The sequence below is a fragment of the Macaca nemestrina genome, chromosome 8 (assembly GCF_043159975.1).
Source record: "Macaca nemestrina isolate mMacNem1 chromosome 8, mMacNem.hap1, whole genome shotgun sequence".
Classification (NCBI taxonomy): Eukaryota; Metazoa; Chordata; class Mammalia; order Primates; family Cercopithecidae; genus Macaca; species Macaca nemestrina.
The window spans coordinates 53,954,826-53,982,739 of NC_092132.1; the positions used below are offsets into that span (position 1 = coordinate 53,954,826).

A 27,914-nucleotide genomic window follows, 5' to 3' on the forward strand; every position below is an offset into this window, starting at 1 on the left:
GAGCTATCAGATTTTTTAGGTTCTACAGCACAACACCATAGAGCTAATCAGCTGTAATGTGATATTCTTCAAGAAAAGAAAGAATGACACCACAAGCAACCCAGAGATCATCCATGCTGCCTCCTTGGTTTCAAAGGGTGGGGACATTGCCTTAATTTTAATGGGGCAGACAGCCTCAAATTGAAGTTCTAGGGGTGGGAAGACCCTGCAAAGCAATCGAGTGGAACCACCCTGTGGAAATCTGGAGGCAGGACTGCTACCCCAGAGGGTCAAAGAGGTGGGGGATCAAAGCAAAAGGGATTATTTTTGTGTCTGCATCTGATGGAATTTTCCTTGGTAGGTTTTGGACTTGCTTGGGACCTATCACTACTTCCTTCTTTCTTATTTCTCCTGTTTGGAATGGGGATATCATTTCTATGACAATGCCACCATTGTATTTTGGAAGCATATAGCTTGTCTGGCTTCATAGGTTCACAATTGGAGAGGAATTTTGCATAACAGTTTATCTTGTTTCTGTTCTCATCTATGTATGATTTAGATGATATTTTATGAAATTTTGAACTTCAGACTTGAGGGTGGATACTGGAATGAGTCAGGACCTTTGGGGCTCTTAGGATGTAATGAAAGTATTTTGAATTTGGTGAAGGCTAGAATGTTGTGGACTGAACTGTGTTTCCCCAAACTTCATACGTTTAATCCCTCATCCTCAAAGTGACTGCATTTGAACACAGGACCTATAAGAAGGTAATTAAGGTTAAACAACAGTATGAGGATAGGCCCTGATCCAATAAGATGAGTGTCCTTAGAAGAAGAGTGCTCTCTCTCTCTCACTCTCTCTCCCCCACATGAGGACATAGCTTGAAGGTGGCCATCTACAACTGAAGAAGAGAGCCCCCACCAGAAACCAAATTGACTAGCACCTTCAACTTGGACTCCTCAGACTCCAGAACTAAGAAGTAACTTTTGATTGTATAAGCTCTCTAGTCTGGTAATATGTTATAGCAGCCAGAACTAAGACACTACCATTAATCACCTTACTGCCACCCTATGTAGGAAGGCAACACTTTATCCTCTGCCATACTTCCTATCATCTTTCCTTAATGTATTTTCATTTTGGCACATATCATCATCTAACTTGCAATAAATGCATTTTAAATGTATTCTATTTTGCTTTCCCTTGATACAACAAAGTTTGTGAGGGCGTTTATTCTTTTTCTGTTTTATTATCTGCCATATCTCTAACACCTAGAAGACTTCCTTTGCTTCTACTCTTTGGAAAAGTAGCCTTTAAGACTGAAGAATAGTAGACTGAAGAATACTGAATTCAGCCTAGGAAGTCAGGAAAGACAAACAACAGTATATAATGAAGAGCCAAATCAAATAAAAAAATAAAATGTATATATTAATTAAAATTGGAATGCAAAGGATGTAAACCTGGTGAAAGAGTATGTCTAAATGTAGTTTTGTAGCACAAAGTATTCTTATCAGCAGTCCATAAATTAAGGCACAGTATCTTACAGTCCTAGGTTGAAATTTTGTAAGAACAAATTACCAAGAATAATGGATACTTCCAAGAATATTCAACACATAATACTCTGTGGCCATTCCAAGAAACAGTATGTGTTATTTGCTTTGCAGGAGAGTAAATACTATGAAATAATAGACACAAATCCATTTAAGCATAATAGTTATCATATTTTGATTTATTTCCATGTAAATTGGTTGTTACATGCTGAGTTAGTACAAAGAATTTTTAAAAAGATAATTAAATGCATTGAAAAATATAAAAAATAACTGCAGCATATTAGACTACATGATTTTTAACTAAAAATCTTTGGATTGTGAAAGTACCATTTAACTCCCTATTTGAAAGCTGGCCACAAACTCATTGCCAAATAGCATATTCTATATTGAATTAGATTATCATCCCACAGAATTCAGAATGTGCATTTCTAAGGCATAATGTATGTTCACAATATACTAATATATTTTGGCAACCACTAAATGTCAAGCATTTCCCATACAGGGTATTAACACATTAATGTTTTCATTAAAAAGGAAAGATCTCTTTCTTCATTATATAACACATTTATAGAATAGAGATCTGTCAAATAAATTACTGTAAAGTAGTTCAAGCTAAATCTTATAACACTTGAATCATATAATCGGGGGCAAATAACCTTTAAAATGAAAGACAAATGGTGAAATTTATGGGCATTTAATTTGCATAAATGTAATGTTAACAGTCTTTTCCTGGCTATATATTTTATGCTTAATTTATATATGTCACTCTATTAGGTCCTTAACACTCTTATAGGTCAGTTTTAATTTTTTCCAATTTTATTTTACCATAATAACTGTTATCAAGTAGTTTGTCATATATAAAAATAAGGTAATCTCATAAAAATAATTCAGTGTGACTATAGAAACAATCCAGCTTCAAGACCGCTATACAGTTTTTGTGTTGTCAATACCTGCTTCGAAATAAACATTTGCGTTTTAGAATGTTGTGTGTCTAAACTCATGTTTACCTCTTAAGCTCTCAGAACTCAATACCAGAGACTTCCTCCAGGTTAACAGTCATTGTAGCTTTGTTGTGTGGAAGTCTTAAAACAAAGGTCTTCATAAGGTACATGGTTTGGTCTTCCTTTACATTGAATACAACATTAGCATTTGACACCCAAGTTATTGGACTTAAAGTTTTATCCACTAAACTTCTACTATGAACACTGAAGTGCATTAAAATATAACTGCTCCAACAATACTGTGTCCATTTTGTCAACAAAGTATAAAAACCATCCATCAATTAACTATGATTTTAATGTCAGACCTGATCCATAATCTCTAATAAATTAGAAAGTGCCTGCATTATATACGTTCAATTATAGGAGTTGCATAGCAAAATATCAATTTATACACAGCAAAATATATTTTCTTTTTTGACTTTCCTTGACTCATGCTTACCTGCCAGTGACCAATGAATCAGAGATGGTGAATATTACCATCCACCAATGGAATAATTTAATTGGACAAAGCAGAATAAAATTATTTTCTCTAAGGAAACTTTACCTCCAATTATTACTTCTGCTTTTCCTTGGAAGAGTGTTTAATGGGAATGTGAGTTGGCCTCACTCATTGAGATTGAGGCTACCATAGGGAGAAACACTATTCTTTGTAGTTCATTTCAATCAAAATTGAAATGGCTGGATATGTTATAAGAATTTGAAACCTTTCTTAATTCTCTTTCATTTTATTACATTGCCCTACCTACAATTTAATGTTAAAATTAAAGGTCATATGAATGTTTACCACACATTTGCTAGAGACCATTATAATCCATCACTTGGCAGGCACTAGAATTTACTTTTATAGATGACAGAGACGGTGCCTAAATGGCTGGTATTTTAATTTTATTTTCAACCTGTTTCTCAAACTCACTTTAAAGTACCTAGCTTTTTCTTACTCTGGTAAATTTTAGAGCGGTTAAAATGCTGTTAAAAGCTTAAGCATAATTATGTGTCTATGCCTATCTTTGAAGGTGGTAATTTTTTCCCAGGTAAATCAATCTGCTAAATTAAAATGTGAAATTCTACGTACTTGTACGTGATTGAAAATATATGTATAAGCATGAAAACAATAACATACAGTTCAACCTAGCCTATGGCGTTTATTTGTCAATTATCCTGTTGGTTTGATGGGTTTGCAGATAATCACATTAAGCTTTCCTCTAACAAAAGAAAAAAAATCTATGAAGATCTACCTACCTATACATCCATATGCATATAGATAAACATATTATATTGATTATCTCTGAAATAAGAAAGTTAAAAATTATTACAGTTCATCTTATACTGGAATAGCACAAAGCTATTCTGCTAGTGGTATTTTCTCATCTAAAAATTATAAAATGTGTAATTTCGTATTCTCTTTCTCCAACAAAACTTCAGTGGAAAACAGAGCCTCTTATTGGGTAGAAATGCTAAAATTAGAGGTACTGGGTCTGAAGATCCTAAGCATTTCCAATATTCAGAGCAAAACAGACCAACGTCAAGAACTTGGTTTTATTGGGATACCCGTTTCTTTTGATTATGAAAACATTCCTGAATACTTCAGGAATGGATGTATGGAAAGATATGGAAATGAATTATTTCCAGTTTTTCATTTGTTTTGTTTGGTTTACTTTTTGTGAATTTCACATCTTACTGTGTAAAGTAATATTTAGCCTTATTGATATTTCAGAGGCCTATACAGAGAGAAGTTGTGTGAAAATGGCACATTTGCTAAGTTGTTTTTATGTATTAGTTACAGATTATCTTAAAATTTTACAAATGGCTTGTAAATGCTCAAAATTGCCTATGACAAAAGTATTTCTCAATTTTAAACATCAACTTACAGCACAATAGAAATAAAACAGCACAAAATATTATAGTAAAATAAAATAAAACCATGTTTATCCTTTAGTACACTAAAACTAAACACATACTGATTTTTATATAAAATAACTAAGTGAATCTTCTTACTAACAAAAATGAGAAAAAAGTTGGCAGTTCTTTCCAACTGCTATGCAGTTACCAAGTTACATCATACTTATTGTAGCAGAGGTCATCTGTAGGCTCTAAACAACAAAAAAGTTGTGCAAAATCCCAGCGTATGGCCTCTTTAGGCAGTTGGTAAAGACGAGAGCTGTACTGAGACAAAAGGGTCTCAGACTTCACTGTGGTCACTGAGTTTGCTCAAATTCTGAAATGGAAGAGGAAGAAATAAGTATGTGCTACTTACTCAACTCTAAATTGGTACCAAAGTAAAAGAACAGTAGTAACTGAAGCAAGCTGTCCAGCTAAGCCAAAAAAAAAAAAAAAAAAAAAAAAAACCAAATGACCCTTTTATGAGACATCAGCGTAGAGCAGTTCAAAGCTCCAGGTCCAACGTCAAACTGCTGACTCTGCAACCAACTCTATCACTTATAGATTGTGTAATTTCCCTGGTCAGTTTCCTTGTTTCTAAAAATTGATTAAATTATCGTATCTACCTCATAAGGTCATGGCAAATTCAGTTAAACAACATAGTAAAGCTTTTAGAATATTCCTGTAATATAGTGAGAGCACTCAATATATGTTAGATATAATAATAGTGTTGTTATTATTTTGTAAATACATACTGTTCTGATTGTATACAATAGAGATGACTCTGTGAGGCACCAAATGTTATTCTAGGGATGAGGAAAGGCAAAACAATTCAAAACTCAAGGAAAAATTGCAGGAAATCAAAGCTCTAAGAACAATTGTAAAACTAAACCATAAGCCCAGCATTTGTAAGATAACTTTGACACTTCAGATCATGTGAGCACTAGACTCTGCAAATAATATCTCCAAAGATGGCAACATAAGCTTAGAGGCAAGATATCAGAGCAGAAAAAACTTTTAAGGCCATATTTAGAGTTTTTATTTTTGAGAAAGGTGGATTCAAATCCCCAGGACAGTAGATCCTGGAAGAAGCATTTGTTGTACGAGTAAGCTGTTTGCAATTGATAGGCAACCACCTAATCCCGAGAGCAGTGACATTGTTGGAAAATCCAAGTTACCAAACAACAGTTTATCACTGGCCTAAAAAAAGAATGGAAACATTCTTTTACTTGGAATAAAAAATCTGAGGGTCTGAAGTGGGCTGGGGCGGGGGCGTGGGGGGGGCACTGTTAATAGATTTTAGATACCAATGGAGTAATAAGCTGATACAAAAGATGCAAAGCTTCGATTCTATATCCTGAATATTCTTATAACTCCTTCAGGCCAACTTAATCAACTCACCTTATTTGAATGGATATGACTTATTGCAGCAGATACTGATTCAAAAAAAATTGGTTTCTCTGAGTCTAGGTTTCCATAATACGTCATTCCTTTTATCAAGGAAGCTACAAGAAAGCACAAGTGATATAAGAATACATGTGGAAGTGCAGAAGAATCACATTCAACGTTAGTCAGGGACATGTTCTTACCTGTACAATGGGCTAACAATACATCCACACTCCTGCCTTTACAGTCCATGTAAACCTGGAAGAATTAAAATAGGATACCCACAGTCAATTCAGAATAGCCAGCAGGAGGAAATAAGATGGGCTTCAGAAGAAATCAAACTTTCTTTAAAGCGAATGTTTATGAAGTCAAACCACCAGAGGGAGGCATTGTTACACAGTCAGGCATAATCTGGCAAGCATCTAAAAGACTAAGATTAATACAGCAGGGCATCTACCTTTATTGCAACTAAATTTGACTGCTTACCTTTTCCACATCATTTAATAAAAGTAAAAACAGTTACTTTCCTGCCCTGTAAGAATCATATAAAATTGTTCTCAACCTCTTTTAATAGAAAACAAGGACCCATTTGTGAAAATGAAGAAAGCTGCTGACCTACTGCTTGCTTTAATATTTTACAATAATTTGGACATATTCACGTGCTCTACAAACCCTGTGCATGAATGGTAAATTGAGAACCTCACTATAATCCAAGCCAAGTTTGATTACTCAACTTCCATTTTAAAAGGATTGCAAGATGAGAGATCCTGACTCATTTGTTTGGCATCTTTTAAGTCCTAGAAAATCTCAAGCAGAAACAACTTATTAAAGGCTCTGATCTTAAATTCACTCAAATCAAAGTCAGTCTATGAACTTCCGTAAAAGTAAATTTAGGCATTTTAGTTACCAGGGGATGGATTTCATTATATAATAGTGATGTATCTTACACATAAAATATAGAAAGGTTCATTTACAATATATTCTAATAGTGTGCATTGTACATTCAAAATTTCATTCATATTCTTCCAGTAGTAAGAAGTTCTTTCTATGTGAGAATTGTGAAATAATAGAAGATACATTACTGAGTGTAAATGAGAAAAGAGCAAAAAACATGGACTGCATCTTTGCCATTGAATAAATGGCTCCCATTTTTGTAAGTTAAAATATTTAATTCAAGGTGACCTCCCAGTGTTTGACTTTTTCTTAAGCTCGGTGAAACACAAACACATTGCTATGGGCGGTTTGTAGGTGCTGATAAATATAATCTCCAGTTCACTGACCTCCTCAAAGTCCCAAGTAAAAGAATAAAGAGAAGTCACCCCACTTCCTTCAACCTACAACTCCCAAGAGAATGTTTCTAATGCTAAAGCAACTAAGAAAACAATGCAAGGAGTGTTATTAGAAAGCAAGAAGCCATGAAGGACTGAAGAGTTGCTGTGGCTCTTCACTCTGAACCTTCTTCCAGGGTGGCTGGAACTAAGAAATAATATTAGTTGCAATGATATTAATTACACTTGAAGAAATGACATTTTTAAAATGAGAAAAAATAATAGAAACTAGCATTATTGAGTTCTTCCTAACTGCTAGACACTTTCTTAAGTGCTTTATATGCAATACATCATTTTTAAGCCTCACAACAACTTGCTGAAGGGGGTATTTCTACTTCCAGTTTACAGAAAAGCAAGTAAACACTTAAGTCCAGATCACAGAACTAGTATATGGATGATATTTGGAACCAGGCTTAGTCTATCTTTAAAGTCTATATTCTTAACATAGATCATGCTGTTACTGTAACCATAATGAAATAAAGAAAATAGGAATAACAAGGAAATTTAAAAGGGCAAACTGATACAAAACTGCTGGTTTTGTATATATAGATAGAACACACCTGGCTAAGGGAATGTCATTTTATGCCAATCTAAAAATAAATTGCATCAGTTGATTGATCCTGTCATTCCAGTGTACAGATCTTTAAAACTACTAAGATGAATGATGAAAAATAAGTCTTTTTGCAACATGCCCAGTGCCAAGATTGTTTGAATTTCTCTGAATTGTCAGCCGTGGATCCTAAACTCAGTGAGAGTAGGTAATCATTTCTCCTGCTTTCTTTATTAACCCTAAGTCCTGTTTGTAATATCTAGAGAAGGAAGCTAATAATTTCAGAAACCAATTTAAAATGCAATTGAACAACAACAACAAAACACACACACACACACACACACACACACACACACACACACATATACTGGCCTTTCCCAGTTTTAAAAAAAACAATCCTAGTCTAGTGTATCTCAAAATAGGATCCTTGAGCCTCCTGCATCAGAATCACCTATGGGTGTTTAAAATGAAGCTCCTAGATCAGAATCAGAACCCAGAAGACTGCATTTTCAATGAGCACCCCAGAAGAGCCTGAAACACGCAACTTTAAGAGACTCTTGTAGACTTTAGGAACACAGAGTAAATAAAAATGCCGAATACAAGAGGCCCTCCTGTGAAGAGGGACCATGTGTTTACAATTTAGTTTCAGCTAGAAGAAAACATGAAGTATTCAGGTTGAATCCTAAGTCCAACTGTGCAAAGGTTTTATAGTGAACCACAAGAAAATGAAAACATATTATGTGGGGAGAAAGGGCGACTTGCTAAAAATAGTCACTAGATTTCAGGCCTCTGATACTTAAACTTAATTGTTTTAAACAATTTGTTTATTTTCGAAATATCTGCCAATTCTGAAACAAAATCGCCGCCTTATTTTTACAAAATGAATAAACTGAGATCCAGACAAGTGAGATGATTTCCCCCACACCTCAGCTAGTGTGATGCAGCTGGGACTATGCTGTGACTTCCACATACTAAGCAATTCCCCTCCACACACTCCCACCCATATCTTCGTAGGAAAGCAATACTAATGTTGACCTTTGTCCTACCGTGAGTTTGAAAGGCTGGACATTTCAAAGTAAATTTAAGATATAAATGAATAGAGACACAAGGTATACTACACCACAAGAAAACAATACAAGTCCACAACATGAGACCTTTTCAAGGATACTGATCTGAACCCTTTACAAGTCAATGTCTGGTTTCCACTTTCTGACCATGATATGTAACTAATACAAGACTATCCCCTCCTCCACAAAGAAGTGCACAACTGGACAAAAATATACAACAACCATGTTTAGACAATCGGCACCAGGCAGGGCAGCACAGGGCAGCTGAGGTTCCTGAGAAAGGGGGAAAAATGGGGTGAGCCCTCTGATCATGGTAGCTTTCTGCCGCAAAGCAGTTTCTGGGCCCTGGCATGATGAGGGGGACCTAATAAAAATGTGGCAGCTTCCCTGAGCTGCACAGAGAGAACCAGAGTTCAGGGAGAGATCAATGGGTGACGAAAGAACTCCAGAAATTTCCATAAGGTTTAAATTAAGTATTTGGCTCAATGTCAAGCCACACAGGGAGGCTCTAGGTGGTCTGAGTAAGAAAACCTCTGGGAAGTAAACACCTGAAGATGAGATGAGCCAATTCACAGGCTCAGAAGCTGGCAGAGGACTGAAGAAACTGAGGAACAGATGCTGCCCCACCCTCAAGACGTCCCACCACCACCAATTCAGGGTATTAAGGGAAAGAACAAAAAGAAGTAAGAAAGAAGGTGAATTCCCTGTTGACTTAGTATTTACTAAAAAAAGGAGGTAAAAAAAAAACCTTAGAAGTGTCTGAGTTTTCTGTGAATTAACAAAATTAGGTGTTCTTCTAGCTGTGGAAATGGGGTTTGGAAGCTATGTCAGTTTTAAATCCATAAGTGGAGTTTTATTTTTTGCATACCTGGATCATGGAGACCACATGGAGATCATAGGGTAGAGAAAGAGGCACTATTGCCTGAGAGAACAGAGAAAAGCCGTTGCATTGGGCACTGCTTGTGAGACCAGGAATGGTATTAGGCCAAACTGTACCCAACCGTAATGTGAGAGAAAACCTCCTGCCATCATCAAGGCACTTGCTTATGCAGCCTGTGCTCTGGAATGGGCTTTTCTCCTTTCTAGAATCCTTGTAAATTGACTGCCTAGGAGATCCTATGCCCACTGTATCTCAAGTCTATGTACTGTTCTCTCTGACTACCCCATGCAAATATTCTTAGCCCTGACCCTCACACATACATACAACTAGAAGCTGAATAGGATCTCCTGAAAACAAATCTACAGTGATGGGAGGCATGCAGTTCTACGTCCTTTGCAAATAATGGGGTGAGATGTGTATCGCAACAAGCAGCCTCAAGGCTACAGAGAGAAGGTGGTGAAAACCCCTGTTACTGAACAAAAGGGAAGAAACAGTTCTAAACACAAGCTCCATAAATACCTCAACAAGCATGGAGACTCCAGAATAGTCAAAAAAGGTAAATCCACTGCAATCCAGGATTAAAGAACACTTCTCATTAGGGCAGGACTGTGAAACTTCTTCTGTAGGAGAAACAGAGACTTGAGTTAGGCAGAATTTTAAGAGATTTCTGCTGCTGGCTTTGTTGACTGGTGGGAGGGTAACAGTGGCCTCATATTTAACAACACTAATTCTAAACACTTTTAATTTTTACATTTTTCAGTAAATTATTAATTATTTCTGAACTTTCTGATTTTGTATTGCTGGAATGCAATTTCAGGTGATTATGACATGACTCAAAGAAGAAGACAAAATAGGTTAACTACCAGTATCATTTCATATATGGACAAACTGAAGTTCAGTTTAAAAGTTTAAATGCTTTTTAAAGGATATCTGGCAAGTTAGTGCTAAACATAGACAGAAGCAAAGTCTCTAGACATTCTGAATAGTACCTTTCCCACAATATCACAATGTTTCCTTAATAGGCATGCCCAAAGTAGAGCTCTGTTTTGTGATGCCTGAAGTGTATACAATTTTGGAATCACACTTAAAAAAAAAAAAAAAAAAAAAAAAAACTCCATTGCTAGGACTTGTCCCACAGCCTTGGAAGGGATCTGTATGACGGGCTCTGAAAATTAAGCTTCATTCGGTTCATAGTAAATCGGCCTCTGAATTTACCTGATGAAAACAATAAGATTTTACTTAGGAGTTCATGACCTCTTTTTGATAGACATTCTTAGGGCCACGATTTCCTTACATGATATGACCTATTTCTTCACAGTGACAGGCCACATTTGGGGTCCCTCTGAGGAGTGATGTGGCTCTCAGAGCAGATCACACATGCTGATTCCCCCACCACTGTAGGCAAAGTCTATCACTTAAATTCAAATTCATTAACTATTATGACATTCTCTGAAAAAATTAATTCTTAATTTCAATAGCATTGCCATTTAAAATGTTCAAGGTTTTTCTGTATAGTGACTATATAAAAGTGGGACTGTGGTTGTTTCTCAATTTGGGAGAAAATATGAGGGAAATAGTGCAATTTAAAAAAATCCTGCTTACAGATTTAAAAAAGCAGTAAAACAGAAAATAAAAAATGACACTGAAAATTTATATATGACAGTAACTGTCAGGAAAAAGAGAAATGCTACAAAGTAATTTCTATGTATTTGAAAAGTGATAGGTATAAGACTTGGTTTTCAGTTTCATCTTTAGATCTATATTTATATTTATTAATCAAATAATATGCTATTAATTGAATAATAACTATGTTGTGTTTGTACTATGTTCAAGAAAGAGAAGATAATAACACTAAATAATCAATATTTCTAAGGAGTAATTTTTTTAAGGAGTGAGTGATAACAAACATGAGTGAGGTCTTATTCCTTTCTTTAGGAGTTTATAATACTTTTGAGTGTCAAGGATAGCATTGGTATATAAATGACATGATTAAAATGATAAAATGAATAAAAATGTGAATTTACAAAACAGAGTAGTCTCTTTGGAGTAATCAGGGAAGGCTTCATGCAAAAAGCAGCCTTGCAGGATATATCAGATTCCAAAAAGGAGAAATAATGTAGACGTGTAAGCATTCTGACCATGTGGACAGCCTTAATCCAACACTAATGACAGCTTAAATCTAAAACTCCTTCTGCTCCCATTCAACCATTTAATGAGGACCAACGATATGCCAGGCACTCCATTAGTGCCTTCTGTTCTGCTGTTTCTCCCAGGGCAAGGGGGGCTAAGTGGTTACTGAACATTCAGGCTATGTTTCCATAGGCCTAAAATGGTAAACTAGAACCTCAGGCAAAATTGAAAATAGCCACAACATAGCTCATCTATTGACCACTCAGCTGCAATCATTATCATTCATTATTTCCCTGATTAAACACAAGATTTACCTCTACTAATGCAGAGGCTTTTATTTATATTTTCAGGTATAATACGCCCTGGCTTATTACCAGAGATAGGAGAGTATTAAGATTGCAGGAAAAAGAAAAATACTCTAAACAGAGAATACTTGTTCCTGTCAACAGTGGAATGTTGACTGGTCATAAATATATATCTGGAAATGTTCTATTAAATTTTCACAGTATAAAAATCTCTAACAATTAAATATTAGGTAAACTTTATGAGAAAACGTTAAAAAATTATATAATATACATAGGTAAAATATATATAATGAAGTTAGATGTTTTCTTACAAAGTAAGATTTAAAAATTAGTAAGACTAATCACGTTTACAATGTATATTGGAGCTTAATATGTGAAGATTTCTTATGTTGACTTTTTCAAACTTTTTTTTTAGAAAATAAAATTTATATGGTTTCTTTAAAGTCAGTAATGAGTTGGGCCAGATGATGCCAGTTCGTGAAAGTCAATCGTGTATATATCTTCCATGCTTAATCACAGCATGTTGGTAGCTTAAAATCAGTGATAGTAGAAATATTTACACCATGGAAATTGGCAAATGCTACATATCAGAACTTCTCCACCATCTGACCTTATATCCCCACTCCAAGAATCATTTGCTATTCACCAGCATATCATTGCTTAAAGGTGGGTATTCTTATTAAATATAAAGAAAATCATCAGTAAGTTTTAAAAATCCAGTGGCTTTGATTAAATGAAAGACTTAAACCACTGACATATTTGACAATAAAATAACAATGACACAAATTGATATCAAATTTTGTCCTTTTTTAATCCATTTATACAGTCTTGTTCTTACCAAATGATTCCTGTTTTATAAAATAATACATATTTCAAAATAATCTGCAATCTAAAGTTATTTGTTCAAAAATTTCCATAGAAAAAATTAGCATTCATATTTAACTTAAATAATAAGAATTAATAGATTAAGAATTTTTCTAAGATATTTAAGCCTTATTATCTATTTACTACCAAACATAATACTAATGTCTATAAGACAGGCTTGCAGCTGGGCGCAGTGGCTCACGTCTGTAATTCCAGCACTTTGGGAGGCCGAGGCAGGTGGATCACAAAGTCAGAAGATCAAGACCATCCTGGCTAACATGGTGAAACCCCGTCTCTACTGAAAATACAAAAAATTAGCCGGGTGTGGTGGTGTGTGCCTGCAGTCCCAATTACTCCGGAGGCTGAGGCAGGAGCATGGCGTGAACCCGGGGGGCGGAGCTTGCAGTGAGCCGAGATAGCGCCACTGCACTCCAGTCTGGGAGACAGAGTGAGAGTCTGTCCACCTCCCCCACCGCCCCGCAAAAAAAGACAGGCTTGCTAGAAAGAAACTGTAATCGGAAAGAATATTAGCAGTTATTATGTATAACTGTCTGACATGAATTCAATCCTCCCTATCCACAGCCACGGCAAAGATAGCTAATGAATTTGGTATTTTTTTCCACTGAGGTCAAACAAGACCTTACAATTTCTATCAATCAGTGCTTCAGGAAGCCACTACTAGCTGATCAAAAACTTATTTGTCATTCTGAACTTAAAAAATATTACAGTGAAAAACAATCTGTGTATATGTTACTTAGAGAGATTGATAACTGCATTTAATTGATGAGAAAATCGTGATAAAATGGTATTGAAAATTCTTAAACAAGTTTTTTTTCCTTTTCTATCCTACTATATTTCACTTCTAAATTGTACTTGCAATTTTATTTATTTTCTTGTAATTATCTCATAATGTACATGATGATAGATTATTAACTCTGAAAGTATTTGGGGCTTTATCAATAGTGATTTAAAAATGTCCCTTCCATTGTCTGAGAGTGTGTTCATGCCATTGTTTGCTTCATCTTTGTTTTTTTAATCCAACCTCCTTCTGTGCTATTCCTTTAATTGAAATATGTGTATATTTTCAGGCCATCCAAAAATAAAAATAAAGCAAAGCAACAGGCTCATGCCTTGTATTTGTGGTTAATAATTTAAGTAAGCTATTTTAAGAGACGCAATTCATGATTTTCTTCTAAATGAAAAAACAGTCTTAATGGTAAAGTTACCAATTCACTCGAATGAAAATTTAAATACAATGGACATTTCTAACATTTTTCCAAAAGTAAGTGAAGTTTCTTTTACACAGTATCCTTTCAGTTCTGCCGTTGCACTAATTGTATGGCTATAACCTTGTGTTCTAAACTTCTAAGTAAATCAACCAGAGCAATAAAAATCACATAATCCTAGAAAAGAGTAAAGTGAATGCACAGCTAATATCCTGCCTTAAGCAAAATGAGGTAAGCTTGGAGCATGTGCAAAGGAGACAACTAATCTATTCCCATGTGGAATGGGGTAAATGATGGGCTTTATCTACACAAAAACAACATTTCAGAAAGAAATTAACCATCAGGTGTGGGTGGGCAATTAACTCCAGACTGTGGAAGTCAGCTCTCTCCTGTGGAATACTCATTAACTTCTTTAATTAAAAAATATTCATAGTTGCATAATTTAAAAGTGCTTTTTATATACTTCAAAAGATTCTTGACAGTCCATGAGTAACTCATAATTTTTTAAAAGAAAGTATTTTCTGTTGATATCAATTAACTATTGAAAAGCAGATTTACATCTCAAATTTCTCAAGAAAATAAGAAGTTAAGAAATATTTAAGACAAACCACAACATTCCCTTTGGAAAACATGTGCACATATTATTGAACATTTCTTTCCTTCCTTCCTTTCTCCCAGCAGTCAGCTAATATAGATGTATTGAGTGCCTACTCTAAGCACTGTCCTAGAAAATGTAAGTACAATGACGAACAAGGAAGACAGTGATCACTGCCCTCAACAGATTCACAATCAGGTTGGGAAACTCGTCAGTTGAACTAGTAATTTAAAGTGTGAAGAGGGCTAGAGATGTGCAGAAAATGCTATGGAGGTGAAGGAGACCTTGCGTGGTGGACAGAATAATGCCTCTTAAAGATGCACACATTTGACTCTCCAGAAACTGTGAATATGTTGCCTTACATGGCAAAAGGGACTTTGTAGATTTGATTAATTTAAGGATGTTGAGATGGGCAGGTTATCCTAGATTTCTCAGGTAGGCCCAGTGTCATACAAGGAGACAGGAGGTTCGAGGTCAGAGAAGATGTGGTGACAGAAGAGACCACATCTCTTCTGATATTTGAAGATGAGAGAGGAGAGATTTGATGATGTCACACTGGCGGCTTGCAAAAGGAGGACAGGGCCATGACCCAAGGAATACAGATGGCCTCTGAAAGTTGGAAAGGGCAAGGAAATGAATTCTCCTCTAGACCCTCTAGGAATGCAGCCCTGCCCAAACTTGATTTTATCTCCAGACTCATTTCAGTGACTTCTGTCATCTAGAACTGTAAAATAAGAAATTTGTGCTGTTTTAAGCCACTGCATTCATGGCAATTTATTACAGCAGCAATAGGAAACTAACATACCTGCACTGCTTATTTGAGAAATGAGTAATAAGGGTGGGAACTTGTTTAGATTTCAAGGTCTATGATGGCAGAGTTCGTGTCTACTTTCTTCATCCTTGAATATCCAGCACTCATTGTTGTGGCCAGGATTTATTAGATGTTCAATACATACAATACAGATTAACTGAGTGAACAAGAACATGAATTAATGCAGGAATGAATGGAAGAATGTGATCTGTGAGCTGAGACTTGATAATGATTGGAAGTTAAGTAGATGACTAGGCAGTGGAGGTAGACCCAGCAAGTCATAATGCTAAGAAAGACCTCAACAGAGTGCATCTTGGTATTGACATAAACTGACTGAAGTGTTTGGAGACTCAAACTGCTAAAAGTGGTAATGGAAGATTTCTCTGTAAATTGAGAAATTTTTATTTTTACTAAGAGAAATAGCATGATTTCCATTTCATACTTGATGTAACCCTGCTTCATATATTTTGAATATTCTATCATGTGCTCAACTACAAATCTTTTCCTTCTGAAACGATTTTTAGCGGGGAGGGCAATTTTTTTTTGTTTTGTTTTGTTTTTTTGAGGCAAAGTCTCGCTCTGTCACCCAGGCTGGAGTGCAATGGCCGGATCTCAGCTCACTGCAAGCTCCGCCTGCCAGGTTTACGCCATTCTCCTGCCTCAGCCTCCCGAGTAGCTGGGACTACAGGCGCCCGCCACCTCGCCCGGCTAGGTTTTTTTGTGTTTTTTAGTAGAGACGGGGTTTCACCGTGTTAACCAGGATGGTCTCGATCTCCTGACCTCGTGATCCGCCCGTCTCGGCCTCCCAAAGTGCTGGGATTACAGGCTTGAGCCACCGCGCCCGGCTGGGGAGGGCTATTTTTAATTCTCTTCCTTCTTGCCCATTCCCTTACTCAGTTTACATCTTTTCTTCCTTTAATCACTTCTAGATCTATTCTGTAGTCCCCAAAACCCACTTGATGTCTCCTGGATGACCTCACTTAGCTTAAGTTTACCATTGTCCCACCTAAACTCACTTTTCCTTTTAGCTGTTCTCCTGGCTTCACTATTATTCCCAGTTTGAGAGTTTCAAAGTTTCAGAATCATCATTTGTATCGTTCTCTCCCTTACTTCAACTCCCAAACAGTTCCAGCTGCTGTTCATTACACTGCTGAAATCCCTTTTGAGTCCTTCGTCTCCATTTTCACAACCTGGTGACCAAAGAAGGGGAAGATAGAAACTTCACTCCTCTTCTCTAGATTATTATAGCCCTATCATTCTTGCTTCCCTCCATGCAGGCTGCATTTAGATCAATCTTGAATCTCAATTTTAAGTACCCTTTCATGTATATAGCCTACTTTCAACGGGGACTTAAGTCCTGCCTCTACCCCTAACTAGCTGCATGATCCAGAGCAAGTTACATCTCCCCTATGGGCCTCAACGTCATCAGTAAAATGAAGAGTGTTCTGGTAATTATTTTAATTATTTTAAAATGAAGAGTAGAGCATTTGCCTATTACCTATTTTAGTTATTGAGAATAATGCCCTGTGAATTGCTATACAAATATTTTGTTCATTGGACAATGAAGGATAATACAATAGAAATTAAAAATGCATTATTTACCTTAAAATCTAGTTAGGAGGAAAATGACTCTATAACCATATAGGTAATATGTGATGGATTAAAGCACGTGGTAATTTCTGTGTTTCACTATTACTATTGAATTCCACTTTATAGGTGAAGATACTGAATTCCAGTCTGCACCTGACTGAGTATTCTTCTATATGGATCTAGTTGACTTTTTTCTCCCTAACAAGATTGAAAGGAAGTGTGTCCCTTCAATATATTTTACTTCCCTATTAAACCTCAGAAACAGTATAACATTTGGATTGGAAGAAAAGGGAGATGGTTCTAGTTATGAGAATCCAAATAAAGGCTTAGACCCAGAGATGATTAAGTTAGATGTTGGAGCCATAAATGGATTTGTCTGGCTGGGATGGAGAACTTGTACAATGTGTGGTGAGAAGGAAAGCAATTTGGAAGGATAAGGAAGCTTTCAGGTGCCACACTAGGGAGTAGGTACTTGATCCTCAGAAGGAAACCATTATAATTTATTAAGAACAGTAGGGATTTTTTAAAGTAGAGGTGATTTAACATTAATCTGTCATTACATCACAGAATGAAATAAAGCTGGAATGGCAATTAGATCTTAGCTGCATGTCAATTCCATTTGTAGTAGCTTCTTATAATAACATGTTGAGAGGGTTCTGAGGCTACTTTGGCTCATAGGAAAAAAATGCCCTGATCTATTATTCTATCTGGTATGCACATACATACTAGGTATTTTCTATCTATAGAATACAACAAAGGCTATCTCATAGCAGAAGATAAAAAACAATATGAAAATAATACTAATTCATTTCGAACATAATTAAGGACAGAATCAGAGTCACAGAAGTGAAAATGAAAGGTAATGAAACCAAGTTATAGGTTTTAGGGATTAAATTAAGATGCGAAATAAAAAGTAAGCACAGTACACATAACCTCAGCATTTAAAGCATAGGGGAGTAGAGCAGGGCACTACTTGAACAAGAGAGAGAGATAAGAGGACCGAGGAAACTTTGTAGGGGAGAGAAGGAGGATGTCAGAAGAAGTGTTCTGATCAACTATGTCTGACAAATATCAAAGGGCCACTGGGTACCAAAGAGTTTCACGAGGACCCAGCAAAGGTGATCATGCCCATCAGCTACTGTTCTGTGCAAAGTGGGCCTGGTCAGGATGCAGAAGTAAGAAACTCCTCTAAAAATTTTTCAGTTCAGAGAGTAAGGCACTCAAGTTAAATAAGTATTATTCTAGTCTTACATAAGTGTTCTCCGAGCACACAAGGCAGGTAAAAGTACATTTGCCACAATAAACTAGAAAAGACCAGAAAAGCTGACATCTGAGATGCATCCATGTTAATGTGGGTCCATGCAGTTCATTCATATATTTATATTCTATTTTATTATGTTGTATATTGATTTACAACGTATTATATGCTGTAATTCAATTGATATTTTAATATGTATTTTATCTTCTTACAAAAACACTCTACATATTGATTGTCCATTGTACTGCTAATGGATGTTTTGCTTATTTCCAGTTTTGGGGGATTAATAAACAATTTTATGAAAAATCTTGTAAACTCTTCCAGATACAAATATTAAGGTATTCTTTTCTAAATTGTGTTTAGAAGTGCAAAAACTAATATAATGCAGCTTTTTATTCATCTAAGTTTATATGAATGAAATTAGAACCTTACAATATGTTTTCATTTGTCTTGCTTTTTTCCCCAACATTGTTTATAAGATGTATATAATTTTCATTATTATGTGAGTATAACATATAACAAATATATTAAGTAAAAACTCAATTGTATAGATATGTCACAATTTATATGAACCTGCTGCTTTAGTTGGTCACCTGAGTTATTTCCATGTTTGGATAGTTACAAACAATATTGTCATGAATATTCTTGTTTGTATACTTTGCTGCACATAAATTATCATTTCTTCAGGGTGTACAACTAAGAGCAGAATTGCTGATCACAGGATATGTGTATCTTCAACTTTATAAGACATTGCCAAACCGTTTTCCAAGGTGGATGCACAGATGGTAATCTGAAAATGCAAAATCCGAAATGCTCCAAAATCCAAACTTTCTCAATGTCAACATGACATCATAAGTTACCTTGAATACATCATTTTACTATCTTAATGGCATGTCATAATTGTTACTGTTCAGTACTTACATGTGGATAAATGTAAGAAAATGATTGCTTATTGGTAGCATATAAATTCAGTCAGGAGTGATGGTAATGCCAAACAACTGGAGATGGATTGTCCACATCATTTGCTTTCTTATGGTTAAATGCACACAAACTTTGTTTTATGCACAAAATTATTTAAAATATTGTATAAAATTACCTTCAGGCTATGTGTATAGGGTGTACATAAAACATAAATTAATTTTGTGTTTGGAGTTGTGTCCATTCCCAAGATACCTTATAATGCATAAGTAAGTATTCCAAAATCCAGAGAAATTCAAAACCTAAAACACTTTCGGTCATAAATATTTCAGATGAGTGATACTCAACTTGTAAGAGTTTATACTACCACCAATATTGTAGGAGACTTCTTGTTGCCCTGTATCCTCACCAATCCTTGGTATTGTCAGATTTTTCTATTTTGACCAATATCATACATATAGTGTTATTTAATTTGCATTTCCCAAATAATAGCTGTAAATAATAAAGGTGAAGTCAAGCATATTTCATATGTATGTATTTTGGTAACTTAAAACAATGTCCCTTTTTGTGAAATGCCTGTTCGTGTCTTTTGCTCATTTTTCTATTGAGTTGTCTGCCTTTTTTTACTCATCGATTTGTAGTAGAAAGCAGTCCTTTCTGAATTTTATAAGTTACATCTATCTTCTTCCACTCTGACTTATTTTTTCATGTTTTATATAGTGCCTTCTGGTAAACAAAAGTTCTTAAAAATAATATAGTGAAGTTTAATAATCATTTTCTTTATGCTTAATGCTTTATATTTCTTGTTTTAAGATAATTTACTTATTCCAAGTTCTTTTAAGATATTTTCCTATGTGCTCTTCTAAGTTTACATTTTGTCTACTATATTCAGATTGATTTACCTCATACATATGTGTGGTATGGTGTGGATTAGGGGCCTAATTTCATTCATATAGATACATAATTGTCTCTGCATTATTTATCAATAAGACCGTCCTTTCCCATTGCTCTATAGTGCCATTTTTGTCATAAATAAAACAGCAATACATGTGAGGACTTTTCCCCCTCTGAGCTCTCTACTCTGTCATATTGACCTATTTATTTCTGATCCAATACTACACTGCAATGATTATTAGAGCTTTATAATACATCTCAATGCTAAGAGGACATACCCTTCATCTGTTCATATTCTTCAAGTGTCTTAACTATTCTTGGCCATTTGCATTTTTATTTAAATATGTAAATAAGCTTGTAAAAAGCCATTAAAATATTCTATTGAAACTTTACTTGATATTAAATCTAAATTTATAAATCAGTTTTAGAAATTATGCTTTTTGATATCAAGTATTCTAATCAATGGGCATTGTGTTTCCCTCCATTTATTTATGAATATTTACTTGCTACAGGTATTTTTAATGTCTCATAATAAAGTTATACACCTTCATCCTGTGTAGGTCTATATATTTTTATTTAAATTCATTTCTAAGATTTGATTTTTTTTTTTTGAGACGGAGTCTCGCTCTGTCACCCAGGCTGGAGTGCAGTGGCATGATCTTGGCTCACTGCAAGCTCCACCTCCCGAGTTCACGCCATTCTCCTTCCTCAGCCTATTTATATATACTTTATATTATATATAATATATATTATTTATATAAATATATCATTATACATTATAATATAATTATATATTTCATTTCTTTCTTGTTTCTTTTTCTCTCTTACCAAGGAGTGATGCTAATTTTATATACCATATAACCCTATATAATCCTAACAAGTATTTAGGTAATGATTTGGACTTCAGTGATTCTGCCTTCATTTTTTCTGCTCTCCCTCCCTTATTTGCTCTCTTTTTTCCATTTATTCATTAATTGACCATCTATTAAGTTTTTGTGCCTAGTGATAAAGCCATAATAGAAACAAATACCAAATTCTTTGGGAAATAATGTTAAATGAAAGAGACAGTCAATGGGAAAAGAAAAATAGTTAAGACTTGAGAAATAAGGCAGTAACCATGCCATTCTTGCTTTCTAAAAATATTCGTAATTCATTTTTTTCAAGATGGCTGACTAGGGACATCAGATACCAGTTCTCTTCAAAAACTAGGTCAAAGTTGTTGGTGAATGGGCATGTTCTGAATGGAATATTGAGGGAAGAGAGCCAGGACCTGTCAGAAATCCCAATAGAAGAAGCAGGGTTGCATACAAAAAAAGCAGCAAAATCCGAGAGATTGGCAGCAGAGGAACTCAGAGTTCCACAGAAAATATAGGTGGGGGTGCTTCTCTGTTCCCCTCACCCCTGTAACAATCTGCAGACTACCAAACTCTTAGGGAGTCCTTCCGCTCTTGTGACTGTGTAATGCTGTTGGTGGCAACTTGAGAACTTCTCAGGGTCAAAGAACCAGGTGACCAGCTCAAACATGTGTGCCCTCACTCTCCTCAGATCTAAGCTAAGATGGCACCATACTAATTGTGCACCCATGGTGGACTTCTGCCCTGCCAGAAGATTCTGTGTCATTGAGTCGCTGCACCGCCAGATTGCCCACAAACATCTTCTACAACCCACTCTGACTTTGGCAGGTGCAGAGGACCAGTGGGTCCCAGGGGAGCTTTCAGACCCCTGGAGATCTAACCTTCAGCCACTTCTATGGGTTGGCACTCAGCTCACCAAAGCCCCCCTTGGGACAAAGGAAGCATAGATGTGGTACCAATCACTGAAGGGGGGCAACACCAGCAGCCAGGAACAGACATGGAGAGGTGATCATCTCCCACTCCCCTCATCCACTATTGCAGACCCAGGAGAGGTTCTCCCTGCTGGGGGCTGGTATGTGTGAAGGAATGCACTTGGAGAAAGTGCTTCTCATGGCAGCTCCACCACCATTGAAAGTGAATCCACCCTGCTTGGGATTGCACAATGAGCAGGGACCAATTTCTCCTTCCTATACAGAACAGCAGCAGCCCTGCAATGGAGGACATAACCTACAGAGTTGTCTGCTCTGGACTGGGGAAGGTGGCTCTGCCCTGAGTTGGTTTTAGTGGCAGTGGACAGAGGGCTTTATCTACAGTCTGCAGCCACTTTGCAGCCATGAGCCAAAGGACAAAGTCTATATAAACTGAAGGTCATGAGCCCTGAGGCAGGGGTGCAATAGGGAGGTAAATTGCATTCCTGCCAGCCCAGCATTAGAATCTGGTGCTCACCCCACTGCCCCTTCCTTGGAGATCTACTCATAGCCCAACATTATCTCCCCTTGCCATCCTCCCATGAAAATAAGTGCTTCCACTCCTCAGCCTCCTGGAGAGTGAGCCAGCTCTAAACTGCCCCACAAAATAAAAACCTGCTGTCAGAAGGACATAGTGCTAGTGCAGGAGAAAAGCTACCTGAGACCTCTGTACCCTCAGCCCTGCAGAAGATACTGTTTTGGCTCTTACATTCAGTATACCACTACAACAGGCAGCATCTGAGAAAGCCAGTGCACAGAAGCTGTCCACAAACAAGGAACTCATGCAGAACCTTGCCCTGAAAGCACCCAGAAATGAAGACAAAGGATTGTAAAAAAATACACTGCAGTATACCCTCAAGGGAAAAAAGAATGAAAAATGTAAAAGTCCCATCCAAACTATATAAAACTCAAAAATAAGCAACAGTTCCTTCAGATGAGAAGGAATCAGTGAAAGAACTACTGCAGTACAAAAAGACAGAGTGTCTTGAAACCTCCAAAGGATCAAACTAGCTTTCTAGCAATTGATTCTAACCAAAAGGAAAAGTCCAAAATGACAGATAATGAATTCAAAATGTGGATTCAAAAGAAACTCAGTGAGATCCAGAAGAAAGTTGAAAACCTGCACAAAGAAACTGGAAAACAATTTAGGGTTTGAAAGATAGCTATATTTTTATAAAAGCCAAATAGACCACCTGGAATTAAACAACTCACTAAAGGAATTTCAAAACACATTTGAAAGCTTTAATAATATACTAGAAAAAAAATAATTTTAGACCTTGAAGACTAGTCTTTCAAATTAACCCTGACAGAAAAATAAAGAAAAAGATACTTTAAAAATCAAACGAAGTCTTTAAGAAATTTGAAATTATATAATACAACTAAACCTGTAACTTATAGGCATTCCTGAGAGAGAAGGAAAAGTAAGCAATTTTACTTTTATGTATGAAAAACATATTTTAGCAAATAATTCAGAGAAATGTCTTTTATCTTGCAGGTGAGGTAATTATCCAGACACAAGAAATTCAGAAAACACATGTGAGATACTGTAGAAGACATCACTGAAGCAGAGTCATCAGACTGCCCAAGGCCAACATGAAGAAAAAAAAAAAAAAAAACTTAAAGACAGCTAGAAAAAAGGGCTAAATTACCTATAAAGGAAATCCCATTACACTAACAGTAGATGTCTCAGCAGAAATATTACAAGTCAAAAGAGGTTGGAGGTCTATTTTTAACCTTCTTGAAGAAAAAAAAAAAGGCCAACCAAGAATTTTATATTCTCTCAAACTAAGCTTCATAAAAGAAGGAGAAATAGTCTTTCTCAGACAAGGAAATGCTAAAGACAACCAGACCAGCCCTACAAGAAATCTTCGAAAGAGTTCTAAACGTGAAAATGAAAGGACAATACTTGCTACCATGAAAGCATATTTTGTACAAAGTTCACAAATTTTATAAAGCAATTACACATTTGAGACTACAAAGCAACTAGGTAACAACATTATGACAGGAACAAAACCTCACATATCAATATTAACCTTGAATATAAAAGGCATACATGCTCCACTTAAAAGATATGGCTTGGCAAAATGGATTTTTTTTTAAAGACCCAACCATCTGCTTCCTCCATAGACTCATTTTATGTGTAATGACACTCACAGGCTCAAAGTAAGGGGAGGGGAGAAAGATCTATCTCACAACTGGAAAATAAAAGAACAGGAGTTTCTGTTCTTGTATCAAATAAAACAGACTTCAAACCAACAATGGCAAAAAAAAAAAAAAGAAAGAAAGACAAAGAAAGGCCTTATATAATGATTAAAGGTTTCAATTCAACAAGAAGATTTAACTATCCCTAAATATATATGCATCAAGCACTGAAGCACCCAGATTTATAAAATGAATACTACTAGACCTAAGAAAAGGGACAGTGGCCAAATTATAATAGTGGGGGACTTCAATACCCCACTGGCAGCACTCGAAAGATCACTGAGGCAGAAAACTAACAAAAGAACTCTGGATTTAAATTGGATTCTTGACTGGATAGACCTAATAGACAACTACAGAACATTTCACATAATAAGCACAGAATATACATTTTTCTCATCTGCAAATGGAACATTCTGTAAAATTGACCACATGCTTGATCATAAAGCAAATCTAAATACACTCCAAAAAAAATTCAAATCATATGAAGCATATTTTTGGAATACAGTGGGATAAAAGTATAAATCAACACTAAGAGGAATTTTCAAAATCACACAAGTATATGGAAACTAAGCAACTTGCTCCTGAATGGCTTTTGAATAAACAATGAAATTGAGGTAGAAATAAAAAGTATTTTTGAAACAAATCAGTATAGAGATACAACATACCAAAACCTCAAAGATACAGCAACAAAACAAAACAAACAAACAAACAAAAAACAGTGTTAACAGGACAGTTTATAGCATTAAGTGTCTACATCAGGAAGATAGGAAGATCTCAAATTAACAACCTAATATCATATCCAAAGGAACTATACAAATAAGAACAAATCAAACCCAAAGCTAGCAGATGAAAAGAAATAACAAAAATGAGAATAAAACTAAATGAAATTGAGACAAAAAAATACCAAGGAGAAATGAAACAATGGTTCTTTGAAAGGCTAAACAAAATTGATAGAATATTAGCTAAATAAACCAACAGAAAAAAAGAGAGAAGATTCAAATAAGCACAATGAAAAATGGTAAAGGTGACATCACAACTGACAGCACAGAAATCCAAAAGATCCTCAGAGACTACTGTAACCATCTCTATGCATACAAACTAGAAAACAAAGAGGAAATGGATAAATTCCTGGAAACATACAACCCCCCAAGATTGAACCAGGAAGACATTGAAATCCTAATCAGACCAATAAATAATTATGAGATTTATTCAGTAATAAAAAAAAAATCTACCAACCAAAAAGAAGTCCAGAACCAGATGGATTCACAGGCGAATTCTACCAGACATACAATGAAGAACTGGTGCCAAGCTCATTGAAACTATTCCAAAAAATTGAGGAAGAGAGAGTCCTCTCTAACTCATTCTTTGAAACCAGTGTCATCCTGATGCCAAAATCTGGTAAGGACACAATAAAAAAGTAATACTAAAGGCCAATATCCCTGATGAACAAAGACACAACAATTTTCAACAAAATAGTAGCAAAGTGAACGCAGCAGCACATTAGAAACAAAAATTCATTGTGATCAAGTGGGTTTTATTCCAGGGACATAAGGATGGTTCAACATTTGTAAATCAATAAATGTGGTTCACCACATAAACAGAATTAAAAACAAAAACAATATGATTATCTTAATAAATTCAGAAAAATGTATTCAATAAAATCCAACATCCCCTCATGACACAAACCCTCAACAAATTAGGTATCAAAGAAAAATATGTCAAAATAATAAAAGCAGTCTATGTCTATTGAATGGGCAAAGACTGATAGTATTCCCCTTTAGAACTGGAACAAGACAAGGATGCCCACTCTCACCATGCCTATTCAGCAAAGTACTGGAAGTGCTAGCCAGAGAAATCAGGCATGAGAAAGAAATAAAAAATATCCAAATAGGAAAAGAAGAAGTCAAACTATCTATCTTTACAAATGATACAATTCTATACCTAGAAAACTCTAAAGACTCCTCCAAAAGATTTCTGGAACTAATGAATGATTCAGTAAAGTTTCAGGATACAAAATTAATGCACAAAAGCTGTTGCATTTATGTACACCAACAAAGCTGAAAGACCAAATCAAGAACTCAATCCCATTTACAACTTCCACAAAACAAAAACAAAAACAAAAACAAAAACCTAGGAACACATTTAAACAAGGACATGAAAGGCCTCTACGAGTAGAACTACAAAACACTGATGAAAGAAATTGCAGATGGCACAAACAAATGGAGAAACGTCCCATGGTCATGGAAATGAAGAACCCATGTCATTAAAATTACTACCACTTGAAACAATCTACAGATCCAATACAATTCCTAATACATTATATCATTTTTCACAGAAATAGAAAAAATAATTCAAAACTTCATATGGAACCAAAATGGAGCTAAAATAGGCAAAGCAATCCTAAAGGAAAAAGAACAAAGCTAGAAGCTTCACATTATCCAACTTCAAACTATACTACAAGGTATAGTAACCAAAAAAGCATGGTACTGGTACAAAAACAGATACATAGATCAATGGAACAGAATAGAGAATCCAGAAATAAATCCACATACCTATAACCTATTGGTCTTCAACAATATCAACAAATATTAAAGATGAAGAAAGGACTCCTCATTCAAAAATGGTTCTGGGAAAACTGGTTAGCCACATGCAGGCAAATGAAATTGGACCCCTACTTCCACCATATACAAAAATTAACTCAAGATAGATTAACGACTTAAATGTAAGACCTGAAACTATAAAAATTCTAGAAGAAAACCTAGGAAAAACTCTTCTGGACATTGGTGTAAGCAAAAGATTTATGACTATGATCTCAAAGCAAATGCAACAAAAACAAAAGTAGACAAATGGGGCTTAGTTAAACTAGAGGCCTTCTGCACAGCAAAAGAAACAACCAACAGATTAAACAGACAACCTAGAGAATGGGAAAAGATATAGGCAAACTATGCATCCAACAAAGGACTAATATTTAGAATCTATAAGGAATTTGAACTCCAGTGAGAAAGAGAAAATAACCCCATTAAAAACTGAGCAAAGGACATGAACAGATGCTTCTCAAAAGAAGACATGCATGCAACCACCAAACATATGAAAAAATGCTCAACATCATTAATCATCAGAGAAATACAAATCAAAATCAAATGAGATACCATCTCACACCAGTCAGAAAGGCTATTATTAGAAAGTCAAACACTAACAGATGTTGGTAAGTATATGGAGAAAAGGAAATGCTTCCACACTGTGGGTGGGAATGTAAATTAGTTCAAACCCTGCCCTCCGCCATGGAAAACAGTATGGAGATTTCTCAAAGAACTAAAAAGAGAACTACCATTCAACCTGGCAATCCCACTACTGGGTATCTACCCAAAGGAAAAGAAATCATTTTATCAAAAACAAAAACAAACAAACAAAAACTCCTGCAGTCTTATGTTTATCACAGTACTATTCACAATAGAAAAGTCATAGAATCAACCTAAGTGGACTGGATAAAGAAAATGTACTATATATACACCATGGAATATTACACAGCCATAGAAAAGAATGAAATTATGTCTTTTGCAGCAACACGGATGGAGCTGGAGGTCATTATTTTAAGTGAATTAATTCAGAAATAGAAAACCAAATACCACATGTTCTCACTTATAAGTGGAAGTTAAGCAATAAGTACACATGGACATATAAATGG

General features: G+C 35.5%; 1 protein-coding gene across 3 annotated transcripts in view; it reads right to left on the minus strand.

Annotated features, from left to right (window-relative positions):
• Nucleotides 1-1,674: 1,674 nt before the first annotated feature.
• LOC105497269 (solute carrier family 26 member 7) overlaps nucleotides 1,675-27,914 on the minus strand; it is a 143,737-nt gene continuing 117,497 nt past the window's right edge. For 2 of the 3 annotated variants that reach the window (XM_011768276.3, XM_011768275.3), the window contains exons 16-19: nucleotides 10,134-10,234; nucleotides 5,993-6,047; nucleotides 5,805-5,908; nucleotides 1,675-4,740 (exon numbers count right to left, since the gene is read on the minus strand). In XM_011768276.3, coding sequence (XP_011766578.2) covers nucleotides 4,705-4,740; nucleotides 5,805-5,908; nucleotides 5,993-6,047; nucleotides 10,134-10,234 — 296 coding nt within the window. In that variant the 3' untranslated portion in view covers nucleotides 1,675-4,704. The remainder of the gene's footprint in view (nucleotides 4,741-5,804; nucleotides 5,909-5,992; nucleotides 6,048-10,133; nucleotides 10,235-27,914) is intronic. The other variant, XM_024797730.2, reaches the window with a different exon arrangement.